General features: G+C 43.4%; 2 protein-coding genes across 3 annotated transcripts in view; one reads left to right on the forward strand and one right to left on the reverse strand.

The window, feature by feature from the left end:
* Positions 1–6,401, forward strand: part of pax5 (paired box 5) — a 48,738-nt gene extending 42,337 nt beyond the window's left edge. For both annotated transcript variants that reach the window (XM_076728447.1, XM_076728448.1), the window contains exons 8-11: positions 167–268; positions 2,877–2,963; positions 4,379–4,465; positions 6,275–6,401. In XM_076728447.1, the coding sequence (XP_076584562.1) occupies positions 167–268; positions 2,877–2,963; positions 4,379–4,465; positions 6,275–6,357 (359 nt within the window). In that variant the 3' untranslated portion in view covers positions 6,358–6,401. The remainder of the gene's footprint in view (positions 1–166; positions 269–2,876; positions 2,964–4,378; positions 4,466–6,274) is intronic.
* Positions 6,402–18,028: 11,627 nt separating this feature from the next.
* LOC143319836 (uncharacterized) lies at positions 18,029–21,339 on the reverse strand. The gene is made up of 4 exons (XM_076729067.1): positions 21,177–21,339; positions 20,983–21,053; positions 20,782–20,834; positions 18,029–19,988 (listed from the first exon to the last, which is right to left on the reverse strand). Exons 2-4 carry the CDS (start codon positions 21,023–21,025, stop codon positions 19,596–19,598), a joined length of 489 nt encoding a protein of 162 aa, XP_076585182.1. The 5' UTR covers positions 21,026–21,053; positions 21,177–21,339; the 3' UTR covers positions 18,029–19,595.
* Between the last annotated feature and the right edge of the window lie 1,254 nt (positions 21,340–22,593).

Here is a 22,593-nt window from a genome sequence, read left to right on the forward strand (position 1 = left end):
GAATGAATTGGTTCTGTGCAAGATGGGACAATAACAACTTAAAGGATAATTACTAATAGAGCTAGAAGGTATAAATGTGATGACAGTAACAGAGCTGACACTGATGATAACATTAATAGTAGTAAAGTATTGATTACAACATATGCGCGTGTGTGTGTGATTACAGGTCGAGACATAGCCAGCACGACTCTGCCAGGCTACCCTCCTCATGTTCCTCCCACTGGACAGGGCAGCTACTCCACCCCCTCCCTAACTGGCATGGTACCTGGTGAGTGTGTACGCACACACACACACACACACACACACACACACACACACACACACACACACACACTCAGAAACAAAAAGTACCTTTACACTTGGCTTTCCATTGCAGTAATAAATCGTGTCACCTCTAGCCACCCATCATCAGAGCAGATCTGTAACTGTACTTTCATATCTGTATGAATTTCCACTGGATGTATGTGTGTGTGTGTGTGTGTGTGAGAGAGAGTGTGTGAGTGTGTGTGCATCTTCAGGGGATGTACTTAGCTTTGCAACTTCCTCTTTCTTGACTGTCTACACTATGGCTGACAGTGCTCCCGGGGGGTTGTGTGTACATTTGTGTGCATCTATATGTATGTGTGTCTGTGTTGTGTGTGTGTGTGTGTGTGTGTGTGTGTGTGTGTGTGTGTGTGTGTGCATGTCTCTCTGTGTATCATAAGAAACCAGCCACAGTAGCACAGCTGTCCCTCCTCAACATTAGTAATTTGTTTTTAATGAGAATCACCAGTGACCCACGACTAATTCATTCATTCCCTTCCACTCCGCCTTCTCCGCTGCTTTTGTGTTTCAATCCTGGACCAGCATTCTTCTTCTTCTCTCTCTCTCTCTCAGTGTGTCTCTCTTGTAGCGTTGCAGTGGCGGTTGTGGTCAGTGTGAAGTGCACTGCAGTCAGATAAAGGGAGAAGCACAAAAGCAACTACGGCAGTGGAACAAAGTCAAAACAATGTTGTTTACAAGTTCTTGTCTCTGTGTATTCCCAATCATTCAGTCTGTGACACACACACGCGCGCACACACACACACACACTCATGGGTTGACAAGCACACACAAACACATACACACACACGCAGTCTCAGTGGACATGTAGGAACAGCACGTCTAAAGATGGGTAACCCTGTCGCCCTGTCCCCCTGCGCTCACCCTGTCCTGTCCTCAGGTTTGACAGCATATTTGTGAGTGTGTATGCGTGTGTGTGTGTGTGTGTGTGTGTGTGTGTGTGTTTGTGTCTGTGTGTTTGGGTTAGTGCATGTTTACGTGTGTGCTGGCATGCGGTTGTTTGTGTCCGTGTGTGTGTTTGTTTTTGACAGTGTGTGTGTGTGTGTGTGTGTGTGTGTGTGTGTGCGACCTTGACACTGAGCTACACGAGGGAGACCCCTGAGCCTCCTCTCCCCTCCCTCCAACCCCGCCTCCCCCCCCCCCCCCCCTCATCTCCTAAACAACCTGACACGTTGCCGTCACTACGGTGATGACAAGGGGAGGATGTTCGCACCCAGGGATGCCATGGAGACCGCATTCCCGACCCCACCTGACAGACGCAGCTAAACATACATACACATAAGCACACACACAAAGGGTGGCGCGAGAAAGAAAACTTGTACATCCAAACACACACACACACACACACACACACACACACACACACACACACACACACACACAGCCTCGACATCTAAATTCTTCTCAGTGAATATTCGAAGCTGCCTGAATCCACGAGCCGACTGGAAAGACTGGAGGAGATAATCTCACAACTTTGCTTCTCCAGCTCCACCATGTTTTATCTCAGCACTTCTCAGGCAAATTATCCTCCTTTTTGTCCGCTCTGTCTAATATCATACCTTCATTAAGCAAGCAACTCTCTTCTGCTGTTCTTCTTCTCTCTCCCTGTCTCTCTCTCTCTCTCTGCAGCAGGGGGGCTGACACTCAGAGGGGGTGTAGAGGAGCAGTGAGGCAGAACCGACAGAACGAGAGGGAGAGAGGAGGGATGGGGGGGTGGGGGGTGTGGGGGTTGGGGGGGCATCAGGGTCTGTGACTGTCAGCTATGGGAGAGGGATCCCCCGGGAGGAGTGAAGGTTCAGGAGAAAAGAAAGAAAGAGCAAAAGAGTGAAAAAAAAGAGAGCAAGTCAGCGGAGAGATGGAGGAAAAAGAGGAGAAGAAATGGGGGAAGAATGTTGTTTTGATGTGAAGGGTGACGGGTGGGCTGTAGTCAGGCGGGCCAGAGGACGAGAGAGAAAAATAAAAGAGAAAGAGTGGGAGGGGAAGACAGGCGGAAGAGTAAACCCTAGACAGTAAGTAGTAAATGAGGGAGAAAAGCTACGCTATCATCCACTGTATGGGAGGACCGCTACAGTCTCGGATCTCCATTTCAGTCACTCTCAACTAGTCTGCAAACCGTTCTACTGAAAACAAAGGGCAGGTTAACGCTCCACTGTAAGAGAAGTCCTCCAGTCTAAATGAAATCATTCATCATTTGTCACTGCCTTCATAAACAAGGCGTCTACGTCCGCTGTGGTTTGCCAAACGTGACTTGGTTAGCATCCTGTTTCAAAGGCACATGTTGGTGTGTCCATTATGACACCAAGCTACTCACACCAGTGCTTCTGAGATAACTGAATTTGCACAGCCACAAGAGGTCATTGCCTGAAATACATAAAAAAGAGGTAATTATTGGTAATATATGGTCCAAACCAGCAACTTCTTAGCAAACGCTGTTGTAGCTCAAAATGTTAAGGACTCAATTTCTAATGAACTGTTCGGGAAACAGAAAGGATCATCCCCTCCATCGTCTTCTGTTTCTAATCACGCTCTGCTTCTTGTTTTGTGTTTCCTTTCAGGGGGAGATTTTTCTGGAAGTCCATATTCCCATCCCCAGTATTCCACATACAATGAATCGTGGAGATTTCCCAACCCCAGCTTATTAGGTAGGTGTATCCCGTATCTCTGTTCTGCTGACCAGAACTAGATCAATAATTGTATCAATGAATTTCATTTCACTCTACTTCACATCCCAGTTCCAGCCTCTCTAATACTCTCTTGTAATATGCTGTATCTTACATGCTCCACTGTTCATTTTTTCATTATATTACATTTCTTTCTGTATTGTACAATACAGTACAATACATCACAGACATACTAATGGCTCTTAAAAGACTGGCAATTTAGGGTGTGAATGGATTTGAAGAAAATGGAAGACAGAGAGGGACAGGGACGGAGAATGGGGCACGGGGGGGGCAAATTAACAGGCATTTATCTGCATAAATCATTAGTGTTGCATTCTGGGATTTCCAGGATTTCATGTTTTGCAGTTATTGTGGAGGAAGTTGTCTTTTGTTTCTCATTTTTGATGCAGCCACCCTCACATTAACTATTATGGAACCAAAGTGTCACTGGACTACAATGAGCGGGCAATATTAGCTTATATGAACGAATCCACTTTTAAAAGCAATAAGGCATGACAACAGTCTTAAAAACATGTTCTCAGACGACCTGGAGAGAGGTGTGATGGCAGAATTGAGCACCAGAAATACAACAATTGATGTCTTCTGTTTAATGATTTAAACTTTTTCTTTCATGCGGCAAAATTTTACTTCTACTTCAGCACTAGGGCTGGGAGATATGACAATGTATATATATAGATATATATGTATATCAGACATTTTGCCATGTCAATTATACTGCACTACCCATCCCTTTAATATCTCTGGGGATATGAGGCCATTGCGGATAATGCTGCAAATCAGTGAGCTGGACTGCTTTATTATTGGATTTTTATATGGTTTGTGCATCAATGTGACAGAGTACCTTGTTGCGTCAGGTATTTTATCTACTGGGTTGGCCAGAAACAAAAAGTATATTCATAATTTCTCAACCAATTTTCCAGAAAATGTGTTATATCACCATATATATCAATAACCTGATTTAAAATGACATAAATAAAATACCCATAATGACCACTTTACCGCTATCTAGAAGCTAGTGCATCTTTCACAGTCTCGTTTAGTGCATCAGTACCACTAATGACAAAATCCATGAATTACTATCACTTTAAGATGAAGTTAAATTTTACCTGCTAAAATTGCAGATGTGATGCTGAAATACATCCCAATCACTGTCCCCACATCTCTGCATCAGTGTTTAAGAGGAAAACAGTCAATGTCAACGTCACTGTCTAGGGAGCCATTTTAGGGGTCACGATTAAAGGTGAAATGGTCAGAGGGTGATGGTGTAAAGGTCAATAGGTGAGAAGCGCCGGAGCCGAGCTGACCTGCCGTGTGCCCCCTCCCTTTCCTCGCCTCACCTCTCGTCTCCCTCCTTCCCTCCACCCCTCTGTCCCCAGTGTTTCAGCAGGATTATGGGTCTCTCCTGGGGACGGAAATCGGCTGCTCCTCCAGTCTCTTCACCAGCCAGGCAGGACAGATGCAAGGTAGGTGGAGAAAGCGAGCAAGCAAGAGTAAGGAGTATGTGTGATGACTCAGGTGTGTGTACAGAAGGAGGTGCAATGATGAGGAAAAATGATGGTAGGGAAGACGGAGGAGACCGTAAAGGAACTTCAGTATGATAACGGATGAGCGGCCATGTAATATGAGGACAAGATGCACGTTAGGAGGGAGGTTTAAGATTGATGGCAGGGGACAGAGAGGCTGTGATGCAGAGGAAAGGTGGTGAAGGAAGGATGAGAGTAGAGGTGACAAATGAAAGAAAGAGGAGTTTAAAAAGAAGAGGCAAAAGGGGGGAGAGGGCGTTTGAAGTCTTGACTGAAACTAAATAGTTTGTCAGGCCGGCTTAATGCCTCACTTCCCCAAAGAGCCTCCTGAGATTACCTGGACTGTGGACAGACATAACCTGTCAACACACAGCTGGCCTGATTGATGGAAGTGACAGAGACAGGTGTGTGTGTGTGTGGCTTTGGAGGTTTTTTCTGTGTGTATTAAGGTATGTGGGTGTGGGTTGCTGTGTGTCTTTGGGGTTACAGTATTGAATTGACCTTTTCCCTGAAGAGAGAATAGACTCAAGGGATCAGCGGTAGTAGAGCTGTACTCAGTGTGTCAGCTTAGACTGTCACTTAGATGGTGTGTGTGTGTGTGTGTGTGTGTGTGTGTGTGTGTGTGAGAGAGAGAGAGAGAGAGAGTGAGGGTGAGAGAGAGTGAACGTGGGAGAAAAGAAAAGAAGAGTGTCAGAAAGTAGACTGAGTTCATTTTATTGGTTGTACATGACAAGGAGACTAATTTTTTCTGTCATTAGCTTCATCAGCTCATGTCATCTCATCCCAGCCTTTCACTACTCAGTCAAAGTAAAATATAATCTGAACAGAAAATTGAAGCTGCTCATTCCACATTTACACTGCATTTCAGCAAGCTCGGGTCGTTAAAGGATAATTCAGATTTATTACAACTCTGGTCTTATTTTTTGTCATTTTAACCATCGTTCCTATCGGTAATAAAAAAAGTGCACTGGCCAAGTTAATTGCTCAGATCTGTGAACTTGACGAAATTGCTACAGGAGGAAAGAATGAGGAAAGAAACACGGTCAGAAGCATGACACAGTCATGCAGGTTTTATACAAATTGTTTCAACGTAGTGTATGCACATCCCAACACAAACAAAAAGGACAGATGCTCCCAAAAAGACGATTCATTAATTTACGGCATATCGACATCAAATGACCTGCATTGCTGGTTTTACATTCAAATAGTGGTTTAAAGTGACATCGCCACAGAGAATTACCACCCGGCTCTGATGTTGCCCTCAGATCGATGGAGCATATTAGCATCTCTTAACTATTTCTATTCTTTTTTGGCCCTACACTTTACTGTTGTCTCATCACCTCATCTCCAGATGTAGCAGACAGCTTTTTTGAGGAAAAAATGCTCTTATATTCATCAGATTGGCAGAAACCAGACTCCAAATGAATGCAAATGTTCCTCTGTATCTGCTAGATTTGAGGGCAACAGGAAACTGTTTGCTAACATGTTGGTCATATCAACTTTATAAGCCGTGTTTGCAGCTTGCTGTGCTGCCCACAAGTGGCCAGAAATTGAATGAATGCAGGCTTAGATCATTTGCTTAAACTAATAACAAACAATAGAAATGAGGCCAGAACTACAGAAATAAGGCCTAAGTTGTAATTAAACTGGACTAATCTTTCAACAAAATTCATTTCCATTCTGTATTTCATTTTTTTAGTCTCACTTGAGAGAACCGAATAAACCATTTGCTGCTGTGTTTCTTCCCAGGGTCACCGTACTACTACAGTGCAACATCACGGGGGGCGGGCCCTGCTGCCACTGCGACAGCCTCCGCCTATGACCGCCACTGACCCCTCCTACTGAGAGGAAGATGAGGAGAAGGAGACGAGGGAGGGAGGGAGGGACGGATAGCACCAGCACTGCTCAGTACAAACCTGACTACGCATGGACGGCAATGAAGATGAAGAGTTCAAATTTTTGACGTCAGTGAAGTTTGAATTTTCTTTGATTGACACTGCTGAGCTGCAGCACAGACAAGCTGTATGGGTATTACATAACTGTGCGGACACAAGCGTAGCAGTGTCAGTACCTGATTCAGAAGATTTTCTAAGCACGTAATCTGGACACTCCCATAATATAACAAGGCTTGGTATCTCTATCTTGTGTTTCACCGAAAATCTACAAATCCAAGACATCAGCGGAGCGACTGGGTCGTATTGTGATCTTCTGGGTAAAATGTTGTATTTTCAGGCTGGGAATATTTTTGATGAAATTATTTGAGTTGATTAGAGCAAAATCGCTTTTTCAAACAAGCAGTCCTTTCATGCCCCGACATCAGCCAATCAATCAATTTTCTATGCCATGCTACGGTGAAATAAAGACAATCCAATTCTCATAACTTTAAATGACCAAAATCACCCATATCATTATCATTCTAGGCTCTCTGCTGTAGACCCAACATATTTCCCCTGGGATCACAATGCTCAATAAATGGGATACTCTACTTTTTAATAAGAGTCTACAGTTTCACAATTGACCGTTTGCTAAGCGCCGGCCACGTTAGTCATTGCTGCCTTTCCGTTGTTGCATGGCACAAACATTGTTTACCCTGATAATGGTGGCAGATTTACCATCAAAACTGCAACAATTTCGGAAACAGCGAGTCCTTGAAGTCAAACATAAGTAGACAAAAACAGCTTCCAACCAGCAACCATCGGTTTTGACGACTGAACTAGCACCTGCGCTGGGAGATTTCACCAGCTGAAGCTAGCAAGCTTATCAAGCTAACTTAGCTAACACACCTGTTTGTATACAGTATGTTTTAATTTCAACATGACAACAGAAAAGTCTTTTATGACAATACTAAGCTCAGAAAAGAAATGCTAACGTAATGATCTACAAAACAAAATATCTAGATATATCTCACTACTACTCAAAACATTACTCATAAAATCATGATATGAGTGTCTGCTGCGCACATCTAATTATTAATACATTGGGAGGCAACTTGTTAATGGTAAACAAAAAGGAGATGGAAGTATATGACAAATCAAAGGTATATACAAGACGTTGCCGCAACTGGTGAGAGAGAAAGAGAAAGGTGGTGTTGATGTGGATGTTCATGTTCAGGTAAATGACTCGACCCTTCAGACTCGTTAAATGCAGCTTGTACGACAGCCCCATGCACACTCGACAGGCTTGTCATGCCTACTTATGGTTGATAAGGCTGATTGGATAGCTGCTGTTCGGGGGTGGGCTTTAGCAAACGGTCAATCTCAACGGTTGTAGCCCGATCCCAACGTGATTCAAAGTGTATCCGACCATCCACACTTCCACTCACAGTGGTTTGAACGCCACTGACTGACGAACAGGCCTTTCAGCAAAGCACAGCCGAGAATCTGAGCCCTCTACTGTAAAACGTACGCGTTCACATCAGACCAAATCAAATCCACCAGGGAGTGTTATTGTACAGGAAGGTGCTATCCGACCTCCCAAGCCAAGATTTAGTCCTGATCAAGAGCTATTTATAATGGAGGAGACACAGAGTAATATATTAAGCTTTTCTGCGCTGCACTCCGTGATGAGAGTGAATGCCTGTAATGATTTATAATATGTGTCACGCTGTCGTGCTAGAATAGTGATGATGATGACGATGATGATGATGATGACGATGACGATGCAGTGAAATATGAAATCTTAAAAACTTTCAATATGAAATGAAGTCTTTGTTTATAAGTATGATCCGATTGCGATTTTCCTGTTTATAGTTTGTTGCCTGGTATCAGTTGACACAGGTGCCATTGAATGACACGCCATTTTTATCCGCTTCCTGAATATTAAAAAGAAGAGCCAGGAAGCAGTGGCACTCTCTCTCTCTCTCTCTCTCTCTCTCTCTCTCTCTCTCTCTCTCTCTCTATTTCTCTCTTTAAACTCCCCAAAGATGGGCCCCCCTAGTGGATCGGCTGACTAACTACAAAAGCACAAAGAGACTCAATCATCATTTAAAGGCGCCATTTTGCTTTTTTGACTTCCTTTCAGAACCATTAAGTACTCCTTCCTCTGCCCCTTTTGAGTGCTTGTCCTTGTGCTGTTTGACATCCTGAAATTGTTTCTATAAAAGCATTGCTTTCGTGAAAAAAAAAAACAAACAAAAAACAAAATTGTTTTCCTTTTTTTATTTTGTTTGTCTCCTACATCAGTTCTGCGCTGTGACAATGTATGACACCAGGGTCGAGGCCTTACCCATCATGTACAGACAGAGCAGGACAGATTCGCCCTTGAGCACTGATCTGAAATCAGTGTGTTATCCCTCGCAAATGCTTGAGGGCCCACGGTGTTGATCTTGCGAGGGGGCAGTATCTTCCTAAACCTGTACGCAGCTTCCTGTCTCACTTCTGTCCATACAAGATTTGTACAGTAATCAGTGAACGAGAAGAGAAGTCACAATGTCGATAGCAATTTCAATTATTCACATTTGAATTTAGATTTTAGTGATGAAGCTTTCTTTAAGATAAAAAGACTAAGAGGTGTGTGGTGTTGTTTTAGCCATCGTCTGCAAGTGTTTACATATCTTCTGTTTGTTTTGGGTTCTGTGTGGCTGCCCGTAGCGCTTCATTGCTACTATGTAGTTTTACTAGCTAACAGATTGGAGGCACCAAATCTGCAGCGTGAGACATAAAATATAGCTATATAAACTTATACCTATATACGATGAACAAAGCTGTTAGTTTCTCAATCTTTGTTGTTTCTGGGTTTTGAAATAGCGATAGAGTTGATCCTTTTACATTTGTAGACCTTAACAGTTGTGTGCACACAACTCTAAAGAAGATTCTTATGACGGCTCGCCCGCTGTGCTGCCAGCGTGCACCACAGCAGGAGCCTTTCCTTATTTCTGTCTTTCTCTCTTGATCTTTCTGAGGCATTATTGAACCTGAACCACACCAGCTGAAAACAAGGACAGTGCCTTTAGTTTTATATGTCAACACCCCCTGACTGACCACGCATGACTAAAATAAGATTCAGCATCCCTCCCTGCAACCCCTTAAACAAAAGTCTGCCTATCTGCCCATGCAAACACAGGGTTATATAAAGCCTTCCACAAATATTTCAGTAGCAACTTTGGATAATAATTCACATATTGTACCGACATTTTCATTGCACCTAGCCTTGATCCGGCACCACCGTTCTGCACTGATATAACCCAGGACTTGGACATTTCAGTCACAGGTTCACTCGTAAAATGTGTAACAGGGATAATGAACAAAGTACAAACTCATCTGACGGAAAATCATCTTAGCAATCCATAAACAATGTCAGGCAGATGGAAAACTACACTAAATATATTCCGAGAAAGGTCTGTTTCATTAAAGTCAATATAAGTTATGTAAAATTAAAGATGCCACACTGAGTGCTGAAGATGTATGAATGATGAGACAGTTTTAATCACTTGGGCGCTCTGCTGTGGAGCAACACTCCAGTCGATGAGCAAGGAGGAGTCTCGCCAAAGTGGCAACCTCCGAGGCTGATAAACCAAGCCCAAAGTGCAAAAAAACTGCAGTTCCTTGAATGGCCATTTGTGGTCGGCTCCAAAAACAAGTCAGTCCCGCAGAAATGAACATGTTTACAGCCTGGTACAAAAAAATGGTTCACTGTTGGTGAACTTTTATTTAAAACCCTTTACCATTCCAATACCTGACATAAATACCTAACTATGAATATAGATTGCCAAAATTTTGATTTTCAGAAACCTATAGGTGATGTCACCTACAGGTTTGTGTGCCTTGTAATGACTTTAATAGAGGAGACCTTTCTCTGATGGAATAAATGATGGTTTTAGCCACGCAACTATTCAATTGATTGCCATAAAATTGGTATAAACATGAATGTTCCCCAGAGTGTGAATCCTAAGGACTCTGGTCATCCCCTGATTTTATCTCTGGTGCTACAATGAGGTTATTTTGAGTAAAATGTCTCATATACTGCTGGATAGATTGCCATGAAACTTTATTAGATTCATGTACCCATCAGGATAAACTGTAATAACTTTTATGATCCTCTGACTTTTCATTTTGTTTTATCAAGACTTTGGTTAATGCCAAACTACAGTGGTGAACATTGTAGATAGTATACCTGCTAAACATCAGCTTGTAAGAATTTCCAGTGTAAGTATATTAGCATTGAGATCAATGCAAGTACAGAGCACAGAGCCACTAGCATGGCTGTAGACTCTCACTAAGAAGATTATATCCGTTTATATTTTCAACATTCATCTGTGGCAAATTGTACAAGTTCTGGGAGATATCTATGCAGGACAGTGATATATGGCCCTGGATAAAGGCTAAACTGGAGCCAATGGCTTGACCATGAGTGAACATTGGGAAAAAAGGCACAAAATATACAAAAAAAAAGCCAAGTAAGGGACGGAAATATTACAAATATGTCAATTAAAATGCTTTTATATTCAACCAACTGAAGGAACAACACCCTCCTCTCTCTCTCTCTCTCTCTCTCTCTCTCTCACGCACACACACACACACACACACACACACACACACGCACACACTACTGTAACCATGAACAAACAGTGATTGAAAGTCATTCTCCTTGAGGAGGTGAATCCAGTCGTGCCTCCGCCAAACCAGCCGAATTCAACGCCCGTTCTCCAGTGTCGCCAAGAATCCAGTGATACATTAACAGGATTATTTGTTAACTATGCATCTCATAGTGACACAGCTTGCCTTGCCATTGCTTTGACCTAATTGGTTCACATGGGGAGAGAATGGGTTCTCATTGGCCCGCAGTCGTTTCGATTGGCAGCCGTGACATTGACTGCAGCGATGAGGGGGGACTGTCATTGTGGGTGGTACTGCAGGAAGCACGGTGGGCAGAGGCCACACACACACACACACACACACACACACACACACACACACACACACAAATATAAGTACAGACACACACTTTCTCCCTCCCTTTGTCCTTTGCGGAGTGGTGATCGCCCCTCCTCTCATGCCCCTGTGTTCCCCAGGGGAGGCCAAACCTGCTGTGCCATCAGAAGCTCATCCCGTCTTTTCTCTCCCCCTCCCTCAGCCCTAATCTCATCATATCTCATGCGCTCGTCTTCCCCCTCTCCCTCCTCTCCTCCCCTCCTGTAGCACTGCCACACCACCAGGATTAGAAATATTAAAACTATTCTGTTGATTTCAGGCCCGTGACCTTCCTCAAAAAGTCCTCCCTCCTTCTTCAGACAGCCCCATTAATCCTTTTTCCCCCTCTCCTTTCTTACTTTTCTCTCTGACTATTCAGACGTGATGCTCACTGTCCTGTCAGAAATTCTGCATAGGAATGAAGCAGTGGTGTTTTGTGCCAAAGCGAGGTCATTTCAATGGCAATATTGCTGCCAGTATCTTTATTTGGCCACGAATATTCAGTGAGATCGTATCATATATTCCGCTTTCACTTTGTGTTTCTGAGGCACATCTAAAACACAGAGAAACACTAGTATCAGATCACGCCAAGACATTTCATTTCCAGCCAAGCTGCTCAGTTTACTCTCCATGAAAACACAATCACATCCTGATTTCTTTAAATCCCAGCCCCAAATCAAATAAATAAATGCAAATGAGTTTTTTTCTTTATTGTGATTTCTCACCAAGTGTGCACCGCCTGACTGTATCTCAATATGAATCCATGAAGATGGCTACTGCCTTCATAAAACCTGAGGGGATTTCAGCATCACATCTTGACAGCAATTAGTGGCACAATCTGTTTCATGCTTGCTGATATAACTAGGCTCTGGACAGATCTCACACTGAAGTGTTACAATGTTCTGTACATCTTAATATTATTCAACTGTGGAAGAGGAGAAATACACAGGACTCAGCCTACGAAAATCAACTGTGCTTTTTAAGCAGATGTTTCAATCAAAAAAGAAAAAAAAATAGATAACATAATTTTTCACCTTACTGTGGCCTTTCGTGTAACAATCTGGAGTTTTTTTTTTGTGTCCATGGCTTCCTATCTGGGGTGTTAAAGAGATCTTTATATCTGTAATGTTTTGGTAAAAAAAAAAAATGAACAAACAAAAGACAGAAAGAAATACATCAGAATGCAAAGACGAAATTAGGTACCAACGATTCAGCTTGCTCTGTTCTTCAAAATCAAAACGCGACAAAAAGAAGACATATCTGTAACATTCACCAAAGCCTGTGATGCCTGTTTTAAATGATAGATTCTTGTACAAAAAAACATATAAAAATAGCAGAAAAGACTTACAGATACAAACACAAAATGAAGATAAGAAATGCCTTCAAATATTCTGGAGGGGAGGATTTAAAAAAAGTAAAAAGAAATGCTTCTTTAAGAAAATGTGTATGTTTTTTATTCGATTTTCTAGTAGTTGCAAACAAAACTTGGTGTTTTTTCTCTTTGTGTGTTGTGTGTTGTCTTAATATTTGAATGTATTTTACTGCAGTGCGAATTTGCCAAAGATATCATATCACTTGATTTCTCTCCTTTATGTTTTTGTTTCGTTTTTTGGGTTCCTGAATTGTGACCAATTTTGTTCAGAAAACTGGAAATAAATGGTGAATTTGATATTATGCTCATTTTTCATATTTCTATTGTTAATATTATTGTTATTTTATTTCCTGGGTTTGAGTTGACTGTGAAATATTAAATTACAGTTTGCTTGACGCATCTCTTCATACTCAGTCTGTGTACCTGTCCATCCGTCCACCTGAGTGACTGTTGTTGGTGAATTATTCCATTTATGTACCTGTAATGTGAAGCTAAGAAGTAATTATTTGTAAATATTTGCCATAATTTTATTGGTCCTTCAGAATAAAAAATAATTTTTTGGAAGTTGATGGTTCTGTGTCATTACTTCACATGTTTGCAAACAGTACACACACACACACACACACACACACACACACATTTAGTTGTGGTCTAAATGCCACATTCCTCAACATCCATCAGCCTGGACCGTCAGAGGCTTCCAGAGCAGGAGGGTGTTTGTGTCTCAGTGTGACCCCGTAGCACAGCTTTCATCCTGGGGACACAGATCTCATCTCGAGGCGTCTGTCTGGAGATGAGGGGGGCTCGGGGGGTAGGGGCACAGCCAAACCCCCACCCTCTTCTCACCTCACCACTCTGAATGAATGGAGAGTCCCATTGCTGCAGTCTTGGCTGCTGGCCGAGTCCAGGAGGGGGCAGAGGTTTGTGCGTGTGTGTGTGTGTGTGTGTGTAGAGGAAAGGAGGAGGGGGAGAGGGGTGATAATAGGACACAAGCCACGACATGGCTACAACACGCCACACACACAGAAAACAGCACAAACCCAGCTTGAGACACAGGCTGGGCTGTCCACAGCTTGGGTGCCTGCCCAGGACACCAGAACGGCACAGTGCACTTTTGTGTGTGAGTGTGTGTGTGTGTGTGTGTATGTGCGTCCAAGCTCATTTTGGTTATTTGCCAACTAAATGCAGGCCTGTGAGGCTGTGTAAGACTGCATCATATGGTACAATATGAACATGTAAGTGAAAGTTAACAATCACTGTGCGCTACAGGGCCCAGAGGCAATAAAATGAGATGTGGCCCCTGGTGAAACCGTCCACACAGCATTTTATTTAAAGGGGCATTGCACCAATTTTACACTTCAAAGTCAATTTATTGGCCATGGGAGATAAAAACACTGGGGGGACAGCATGGAATTTGAAAGAGGTGGGCGTTTCACAAGATGCTGTTGAGTTGCGGTATGGGAATTGTAGGATCCAGTGTTTTTGGAGCTGGACTCAGACTAGGGACTAAAAGTCAGGACATCTCCACCTCTGATGCTTCATTTTGAGTTTTCAACTGAAATATTATATTCATTAATACTAGACTGTGACACAGGATGAGAGAGGATATCAGGTTGTGCTTTAGCGGTGTATATTGCTAAAGAAATGTGCAATTAATCAAATGACTAAAAACTAATTGTCATGCAGACAATCTGGTGCCTTCAGGGTCCTTAAACACTCTCCCTCTATATTATGATGCATGTGACAAAAACACAATTAGATTAAGTTACGGGTGGATGGTTTAATTTTGCACTACCATAGTTTAAAAAGCTATGCCACGCAATAAGAGTAGTGAAAGTGGCGAAACATTCCCAATGATCTGACGGGTGCAGAGCTGATGTAGGATCTGTCAAATCAATGTCTCCTTGAAAAATGAGGGTTTGACAGTGTTTAGTTAGTTGGAAAGCAGTGCCACACCCTCTGCCCTCTTAACTCTTCTCCTATTGCTCCAGATTACATAACATGACTAGGTACTGACATGTTCTGCCTCCTCCTCCCCCTCATCCTCTGGCTTCCTATACAAGAGCAGGAGACAGACAACAGTGGTACTTATGGAGGCCAAGAAGTCATGCAAATTAACGTCAGTCAGCATCAGTATTTTTTGGCCCTCCAGAGCCCCTGTAGGGAGGAGGTGTGGGGCCAACTGAGTATAATTGGGCCTCAGCTGATTAGTGAAGAGGGGCTCATGCAGGAGAGAGTGGGGGATGAGAGGAAGAGATGCTGAGGAGAAATCAGAAGTGAGAGAGCCAGGCCTTTGAATCACACAGGAAGAGAAGCAGGAGAGAAACTGACAAAACATAGAGAAGGAAAGGATGGAGCAGGGAGCGTGCTAATACACGAGTTGCATATTCATGACGACTGCAGCGTTTGCATCCCCACTCTGTCTGCCATCTTTGCTCTTGTTCTACTCTGTCCATGAATGCATTTATCCTGTATTCGTATGTCGTCTGTTTGGGTACATTGAAACATTGCTGGAGATGTGCAACAGGCATGTAAATGCTATGCATGATTTATTATTTTGTATTCATTTCTTTAAAGCATTCCTCTGGTTTATTACAGCTTGGGTCTCACAGACTGTCGCACCTAGCAGTTATGATAACATTACTCACAAAGTTCATTGCTGAGATCTGGGAACGAGGCGACATTCACTGAAAAGAAGTTAGACAGGGCAAGAAAGTTTTAGCAACTGTATCCCCAGACAAGAATGTCTGATGCCAGAGTCTTAAAAATTCTTGCTTATATATATTGAGGGATGGACCAGTCCTGAGGGACCAGACCGTCTTGAAAGACATGAAGAAGAAGAAGAAGAAGAAGAAGAAGAAGAAGAAGAAGAAGAAGAAGAAGAAGAAGAAGAAGAAGGTGCACTTCTGTTTTGTGGAGTGAACTTGCAGCATATCTCTCGTGCAGTTGTTTTGGGGTTTTGTGTGTTTTTTGATATTTGCAGCATTTTTCTTTCGCATTTGTTTTGTGGGTTTCTAAGTTTTTGCTTCTGCTTCGTTTCCGTGTTTGCAGCGTTTTGCCATTTGCAGTGTGTTTGCCCTTGTTGGCCACCGTAAGTTTCACCTCACAAAAAACTGTTTTAGATATTCAAGATATGATGGTGGGTTGTCTGATCACCTGACGGCTCTTGCCCTGTCTGTGTGACCCTGATTGCCAAAAGTATAAAGACCCAAGATGTAATAAACCAGAATTATACCTTACCTTACCAATAATTCTAATTTACCAAAATCAGTTTCTTATTGTTTTCAGGTGAACCTGGAGGTCAAAATGATGTGAATTTTTCTCACTTTTTTCTCATCAGTGCTAATTAATTAATACTGATCAAAAGCACCGAAACAGTTTTGAATAAAAAAGTCGGAGAAGAAAAAAAAAAAATCATTTTTTGTTTTACAAGCCACCAGCCCGTGACTTTTACAAAGTGATGAGCGACTGCAGGCCAACACTGCTTCTTTTTAAGGGGTCTCGAGGAAGTTTCAGTCCCACTTTCACGTGTAATTGCACGGCACCCATTTCTATTATCACGTCCTGTAATTTGGTTTGATGATGCAACTCAGGCAAGTGTGTTCACAGTCGGAGAGAAGCAAGCTGTGCTGCTCTGACTGTTGGCTCGTCAAATGAACAGAAACTCTCTGACAGACTCACTGTGGGGAAAAAAAACATGGTTTGACCTTATCACAGAAGACATTTGGACCTCACAGAATGAGCCTTTACATGTTTCTCGTTGCCCTTTACAGAAGCGTCCGTGTTCTCACACACTCATGCGCAAACAGTGAAGTCACAGAGATGATGATTGCTCAGTGACAGTGGGAAAGATGAGCGAGGCTTGTGCAGAGTGCTTATGTGCTGGTTTTCAGTCATTAAGGCCCCCCAGACACCAGGAATGAGGAGACATGTGGTTCCATGTAAAGTTCTTTCTCCCCCCCTCGGCCCGTCACTCACAATCACTCTCTTACACAGATACTACATGTAACAAATGTCAGATGTGAGTACAGCGTGTGTGTGTGTGTGTGTGTGTGTACATGTGTGTCAGCGTGGGGATGTCGGTCCATTGACAGGCATGGAAACAGCTTGTTGAACTAATAGCCTAACTAATGTGTCTACATTCCCTCCCTCCCTCCTTACCTCCCTCGCCCCCTTTTCCCTCTGCAGAAGTGAAATCTACGAACTGAGCAGAGGAAGAGGCGAGGGAGAAAAGAGAGAAAGGAGGGAGAAAAGGGGGGAGAGCAGCGCGTTGACAAGCGGCAGACCCTCTCGCCCTCCCGTCTGACTCCGTCTATCTCCACCTCGCTCCCTGAGGGTTTGTCTCTGAGGATAGTGCTATGATGAATAGGCCTGTCTAAGCTAACCTAGCAGAGACCAATTAGAGAGAGAGAGAGAAGAAGAAGAAGAAGAAGAAAGATAGAAAAACAATGAGAGAAACTGAAGCAAAGGGAGAGGAAGAGACAGAGAGGGAAAAGAAGAGATCGAGAGGAAGGGCAGATAGGTTAAGAAGGAGGTAGGAGGATCGGGATAAAGAGGAAAGTTTAAGACAATGCATGTTGGGAGTACTGTGTGTGTGTGTGTGTGTGTGTGTGTGTGTGGGTGGGTGAGCTGTCAGTGCTGAGGGAGAGGCAGTGTGAGAGGGGCTGGCCGCTTAAGTCTTAACCTCGTCTGCTACTGCAGGAGAGGCTTTGACAGCAGAGACGCACAAACAGGACTGACCCTCGCAAAACACTTCCTCCTCCTCCTCCTCCTCCTCCTCTCCCCCTCCACCTCCTCCTCTTCCCTCCCTTCTTCCTCCTGATTATTCTGTTAGTTCTTAATATGTTAGCAGACTCGCTCTTTTGTCTTCCAAGTTGAGCAAACCCAAGTTCTGGTGACAATTTATATGTCAATAAATGTACTAATGTCTGCTAATATTGGCATCCCTCAATGGTTGTCAGAAATCAAAGAGTGTGGGTGGTAGTGCACTTTTTTTTTTCTTTTATTTATTCCAGTCTTTGACTTGTGAGCCATCATAGTGAGGATCCAAGTATCCAAAGTCACTTTTTCAATTGTCATTACAAGTGATAATCATTTATTATGTAGGAATCAATTGAATGAGGGAGTGATTTTAAACACAGCGTCTGTTTCTAGTCGTCTCGGTCTTTGCTGGCTAATATTAGTAACAATGGAGGATAACAATATGAATTGGCAAAAAAAAAACACCCCCAAAAACTCAATAATAATGAAATACATTTCCAGGGTATCACAGTGCGGTAGTTAAGCATGACACACCACAGCTTTAATGACACAGAAGCGCCTGAAAACCAGACAAATAACGTGGATGTCTAAAGTTATCTTAAGTCCATTGTTTGGGGTAATTAAATCCAAATTTAATGGATATTGTAGTCTGACAATAGGAGTATTAATGTAAGTCATGAACATGGGAACCTTTCCCATCTCTACCATCCATCCCATATGATGTGAACATTGCATTATACTGGGAAACTTTGGCACCTCATGTAGGCCCAGTCTGGCCTGGGATCAAATCCCGCTAACGCTTCCCCGCCTGTGTCTGCCAAGCTAATTTCCCTCCTTCAAACAAACATTTGATAAATGGCCTCCTCACTCTTCTCTTTCAAAATAGGAAAACTCTCCCTGTCCTCCTCCTCCTCCTCCTCCTCCTCTCCCTCCTCCAAACGATCTCCGTCGCCCTCTCCCCATCTCTGAGACAATTACAAACATCCCGCTTCCCATTTATCACTAACAATTAAACAGCATGGACGGAGGCTACTTCATAAGCGGAGAGGAGAGGGCGAGGAGAGCGGGAGGAGACGAATGCGAGTGGAATGAAGTAGAGTCAATAGTGAGAAAGAGAGAGGAAGGCTGACAGCACAATTAAGGTTTTTAATTCTCTGCTTGAGTGGGCCGGTCCAGTCTTTATGCTAATTAGGATGCCACGGCCATGTAATAAATCTCTATGATCCAGCCTCATTTCCCCTCTGTCTCTCTGTCTGTCTCTTTCACACACACTCACACACATTTACAACAGCACAGAAAGTTCACCCATTACTTTCTACGGCTGCACCGTTAAGCTGGAGTGTTTATAGTTTTGATAAAATAGTTTTTTTTTTTCCTGCAATTTTAAATGCTTCCCTGAGATCTGAGAGCCACAGCGTGTCACTGTTTACTGGTTGGCCAAGCATTCGCTGTCTTGGCTCAACGCCTATACCACATGTAGTTTCTCTCCCTGTTAACTCCCTTTATTAGTGTTTTTCAGGAATGTGCTTTGCATGCCCTGCACTGTTGCACTGCACTGTATAAACACACATTTAAAGGCACAATGAATGCAGAAAATATTCTCTTATTCCTCTCTCTTCTTCTCTTATCCGCTCATGTCCGTTTGACAGACGTGTCTAATGATAACATCTGCAGATGGGAAGAAAACAGCACAACAATCCGCAGATAATTGGGGGGCCACATTTAAAGATGAGGAGGGAGAAAGTAGGAGAGAGATAGATTAATGGACAACTGCAGGCTGTTTGTTAAAGTAGCAAGGAGCAGATATATTTTCACCCTCATTTAGGTCACGAGGGCGCACACTAATCAGTGCTTTTTCCCTGTTGCTTCCTACAAAGTGTCCCAAAGCCAATTTACACACAGAATCTGTGTAACAAAATCAACTACAGTTGTACGTTCATTAAATAAATGAAGGTGAAAGCAGGACCAAAAAGACTGGGGTGGATTTTTACTCAAAGAAACACACAATATGATCATTTTACAGCAGAGCTCAGCCTCGCTGCACAAGTCTACCACCAAACATCCTCAGTCTGGTTTTGGTGTGATACCTCCCCAGTGTCTCCTCCTGGTACAACACTTTGCCATTGGTGGTGTCACTGTCAGCCTTTTTGTGCTTCGTGAGGGTCAAAATGGCCACAACCCCAACCACCAGCACCAGGTGAAGCAGGTACAGGGCGACATGGAGACAAGTCAGAAGCAGGGAGAAACAGACGCTGGCAATGCACCAAGGCCCAGCCAGGAGCAGCAGCAGGGAGTGATGGAGGGAGCTGAGGACGAGGGCCGGGATGGACAGGACGAGTCTGAGCAGCGTGGAGGTGAGCCAGGAGTACAGAGACAGAGGAGACAGGAGGAGAGACACCGCTGCCTCGCTCATGGACACTGTCTAAAAGATAAAAAGGCAACATGGAAATGTGACACAAGAAAGAAAGGGACTGGTGTCTATTATGGCAGTGGTCCCCAAACACATCAGCTTACACAACACCGACAGATTATCACTTTTAAAGCTGATATGGTGAACTCATAAGTGCACAGTGGCCTATCTATACATCCAGCAGACAGGGAGCATTATTATCATTTGGAGTTGTGTTTCTGGCCATGGTCTTTGGTCTTTACCATCTCCTGACATGGCTCTTTAGCTGCTAAATACTCCACTATGTTCACCAGCAGGGTTCAGCCTGTGCAAGCACTAAACTTTACTGCTGAAAAGAGCTGCCTGCTGCGGCTGGAAACGACTATGAGAGCTGTGAGAGTGAACCAAAACAGTAAAGTCGCGGGCCAGAACACAAAAACCATGAGCTGAAAGACAGTGAAATGCTCCATAGAGCTGAGGGGAACTGCCGAGTCAGGTTAATGATTTTGCCTTCAAGATTTCAAGATATTGGAGAGTCAACGGTGAGGATGCAGACAGGAAACATGGGTATGACATACAACAAAAGGCTCCTGCCATGGGACTGCAGTTACTTGGCATGCACTGTAACCATTCAGCTACCAGGGCTCTCCAGATTATTTCATTTCCAGATAACTTAATTTGAAGAGTTTTTTTGAGGCTTGAAGAGATAAAAGTGTCCAGTGTTGGAGAAAAGCAAACTAAGGGTAACTATATCCTTTTTTTTAAATTCCTTGTCCACCTTTTGACCTGAGAACCAAAGCAAACTTCTCTATTTGCATCAACCTACCTCACAAGGGTTTCCGTGCAAGGTGTCATTAGACGTCTGAGCCTTGTGAAGCCCTGAAAAATCAGCAACGTACAGATATGCAGACAGAAGAAACAGAAAGAAATGGATGTGTCATGCAGCTGCCTCACAAAAAAAATAACTGCAAGCAAAACTGTTGGACCATATCGGCGTAATAGCATTTCTTGAGAAACATAAACTCACATAGGAAAAGGAGAATGAGAGCGATTGCCAGCAGAGGCCTCATTTCTCCTACACGCCTTTGCACTCACAAGCTTGAAAAGAACCAACAAAACTGTTAAATAGCGAACAGCTCTAATTTGTTGAAGCATTCACACATGATTCAGCGACAGCAGCTGCACATTGTCAGGTAATCAGAGATTTACATCTCTACTTACCCAGCACTGCTCCCAAACTGGATGCACTGTGTGCCAACTCACTCCTGCTTCTCACACAGTAAAAGTCCCACTGTAAGTTTCACACTGCTCTATATTCTGCTGAATTTCTCAGATTTAACTCTGTAATCCTCCTCAGGACATTGAGCAAGACGTTCTCCCCTGCTCTAGTTTTCAAACCAGAGTGGACTGACCTGCACAGCTTGAGTTTTAGGGATTTTTCAGCACCACCTGCGTGAGTGGAGGGACAAGAACGCAAACCATTTCAGGCACCTTCTTACAATTAGCAGATCATGACGAGGTTTGAGGTTTTTCTTACACGCAGGAAACCCTGAATCAACACCCTGCCCTGTTACTCCTGCAAACACTGAGAGGTTGAAGTAATTGAAATGATGTCAAGCACCAAATGCATGACACAGAACCAAAGCATTTGTGGAGAAATCACAGGAAAACATGCAAAAAGGTGAGGAGGATCCGGCTTGTGCAGCGGCTCCGTTACGTTTTGTTAGATATTTTATGAGGAGAAAATGAGCGGAGGCCAGAAAAGAAGGGAGAGTCTCTCTTATGTGAGAAAGGTGACAGCTGGCTTTTGGTCCAGCTGTTGTTCACTCCCAGCCTCAGCTCAGCAGGAGTCATTACCTCTGCTGCAATAATACAGAGGATATGGGGCTGAGAAGTGTGTTTTCTTTTTTTTTTTTATCTCTCCAACTCCAACCTTCACCCCTGTCTTAAATTATCATGCCCACCACCCACCCACTCTCAGACTCCATTAAGGTTAAACCCCCCTTATCATCCTCTCAACCCACCATTACCCTTCCCCTCCCTGCTGAGACGCCAAGGAGAACCTGCCACAGATAAATGCCAATCAGCTGCAGCGCTGTTGTGACTAAGTGGCATCTTGTCTTGGAACAGGGGGAGAGGGGCCCTCACACTCTTCTGTTTGACTCTGTTCAGATGTTGCAGACAATAATCATCATTATTCAGCCATTCAGTCATAACAATCACGCTTCTCCCATAACAATGATCATCCACCATTTTGAGCCACAAAGCCAAATCATTATCCTTCATTGTAGTTATATACTGCTTAAAAAAATTAAGGGAACACTTAATCATCACAGTATAACACCAAGTCAGTTAACCTTCAGGGATATCAATCTGTCCATTCAGGAAGCACAAGTTAATCTGACTCAGTTACACCTGGTTTGATGCAACGATACGTAACGTCCCATAGATGCTCAATTGGATTTAGGTCAGGGGAACATGAAAAGCAGTCAATGGCACCAATGCCTTTGTCATCCAGGAACTGCCTACACACAGTTGTGTGGCCACATGAGGCATTGCCCTGCTCCAGGAGGAACCCAGGGCCCACCGCACCAGTGTAAGGTCTGACAATCACTCTGAGGACTTCATCCCGGTACCT

This window comes from Chaetodon auriga, chromosome 4, assembly GCF_051107435.1.
Source record: "Chaetodon auriga isolate fChaAug3 chromosome 4, fChaAug3.hap1, whole genome shotgun sequence".
Classification (NCBI taxonomy): domain Eukaryota; kingdom Metazoa; phylum Chordata; class Actinopteri; order Chaetodontiformes; family Chaetodontidae; genus Chaetodon; species Chaetodon auriga.

Bases quoted from the DNA above. Each gene is read 5' to 3' on its own strand.
- LOC143319836 (XM_076729067.1), bottom strand. From the start codon at position 21,025: ATGAGGCCTCTGCTGGCAATCGCTCTCATTCTCCTTTTCCTAT. The intron at 20,835-20,982 runs GTGAGTTTATGT...CTGATTTTTCAG, and splicing joins TCTCATTCTCCTTTTCCTAT to GGCTTCACAAGGCTCAGACG. The intron at 19,989-20,781 runs GTAGGTTGATGC...TTTATCTTTTAG, and splicing joins TGCACGGAAACCCTTGTGAG to ACAGTGTCCATGAGCGAGGC.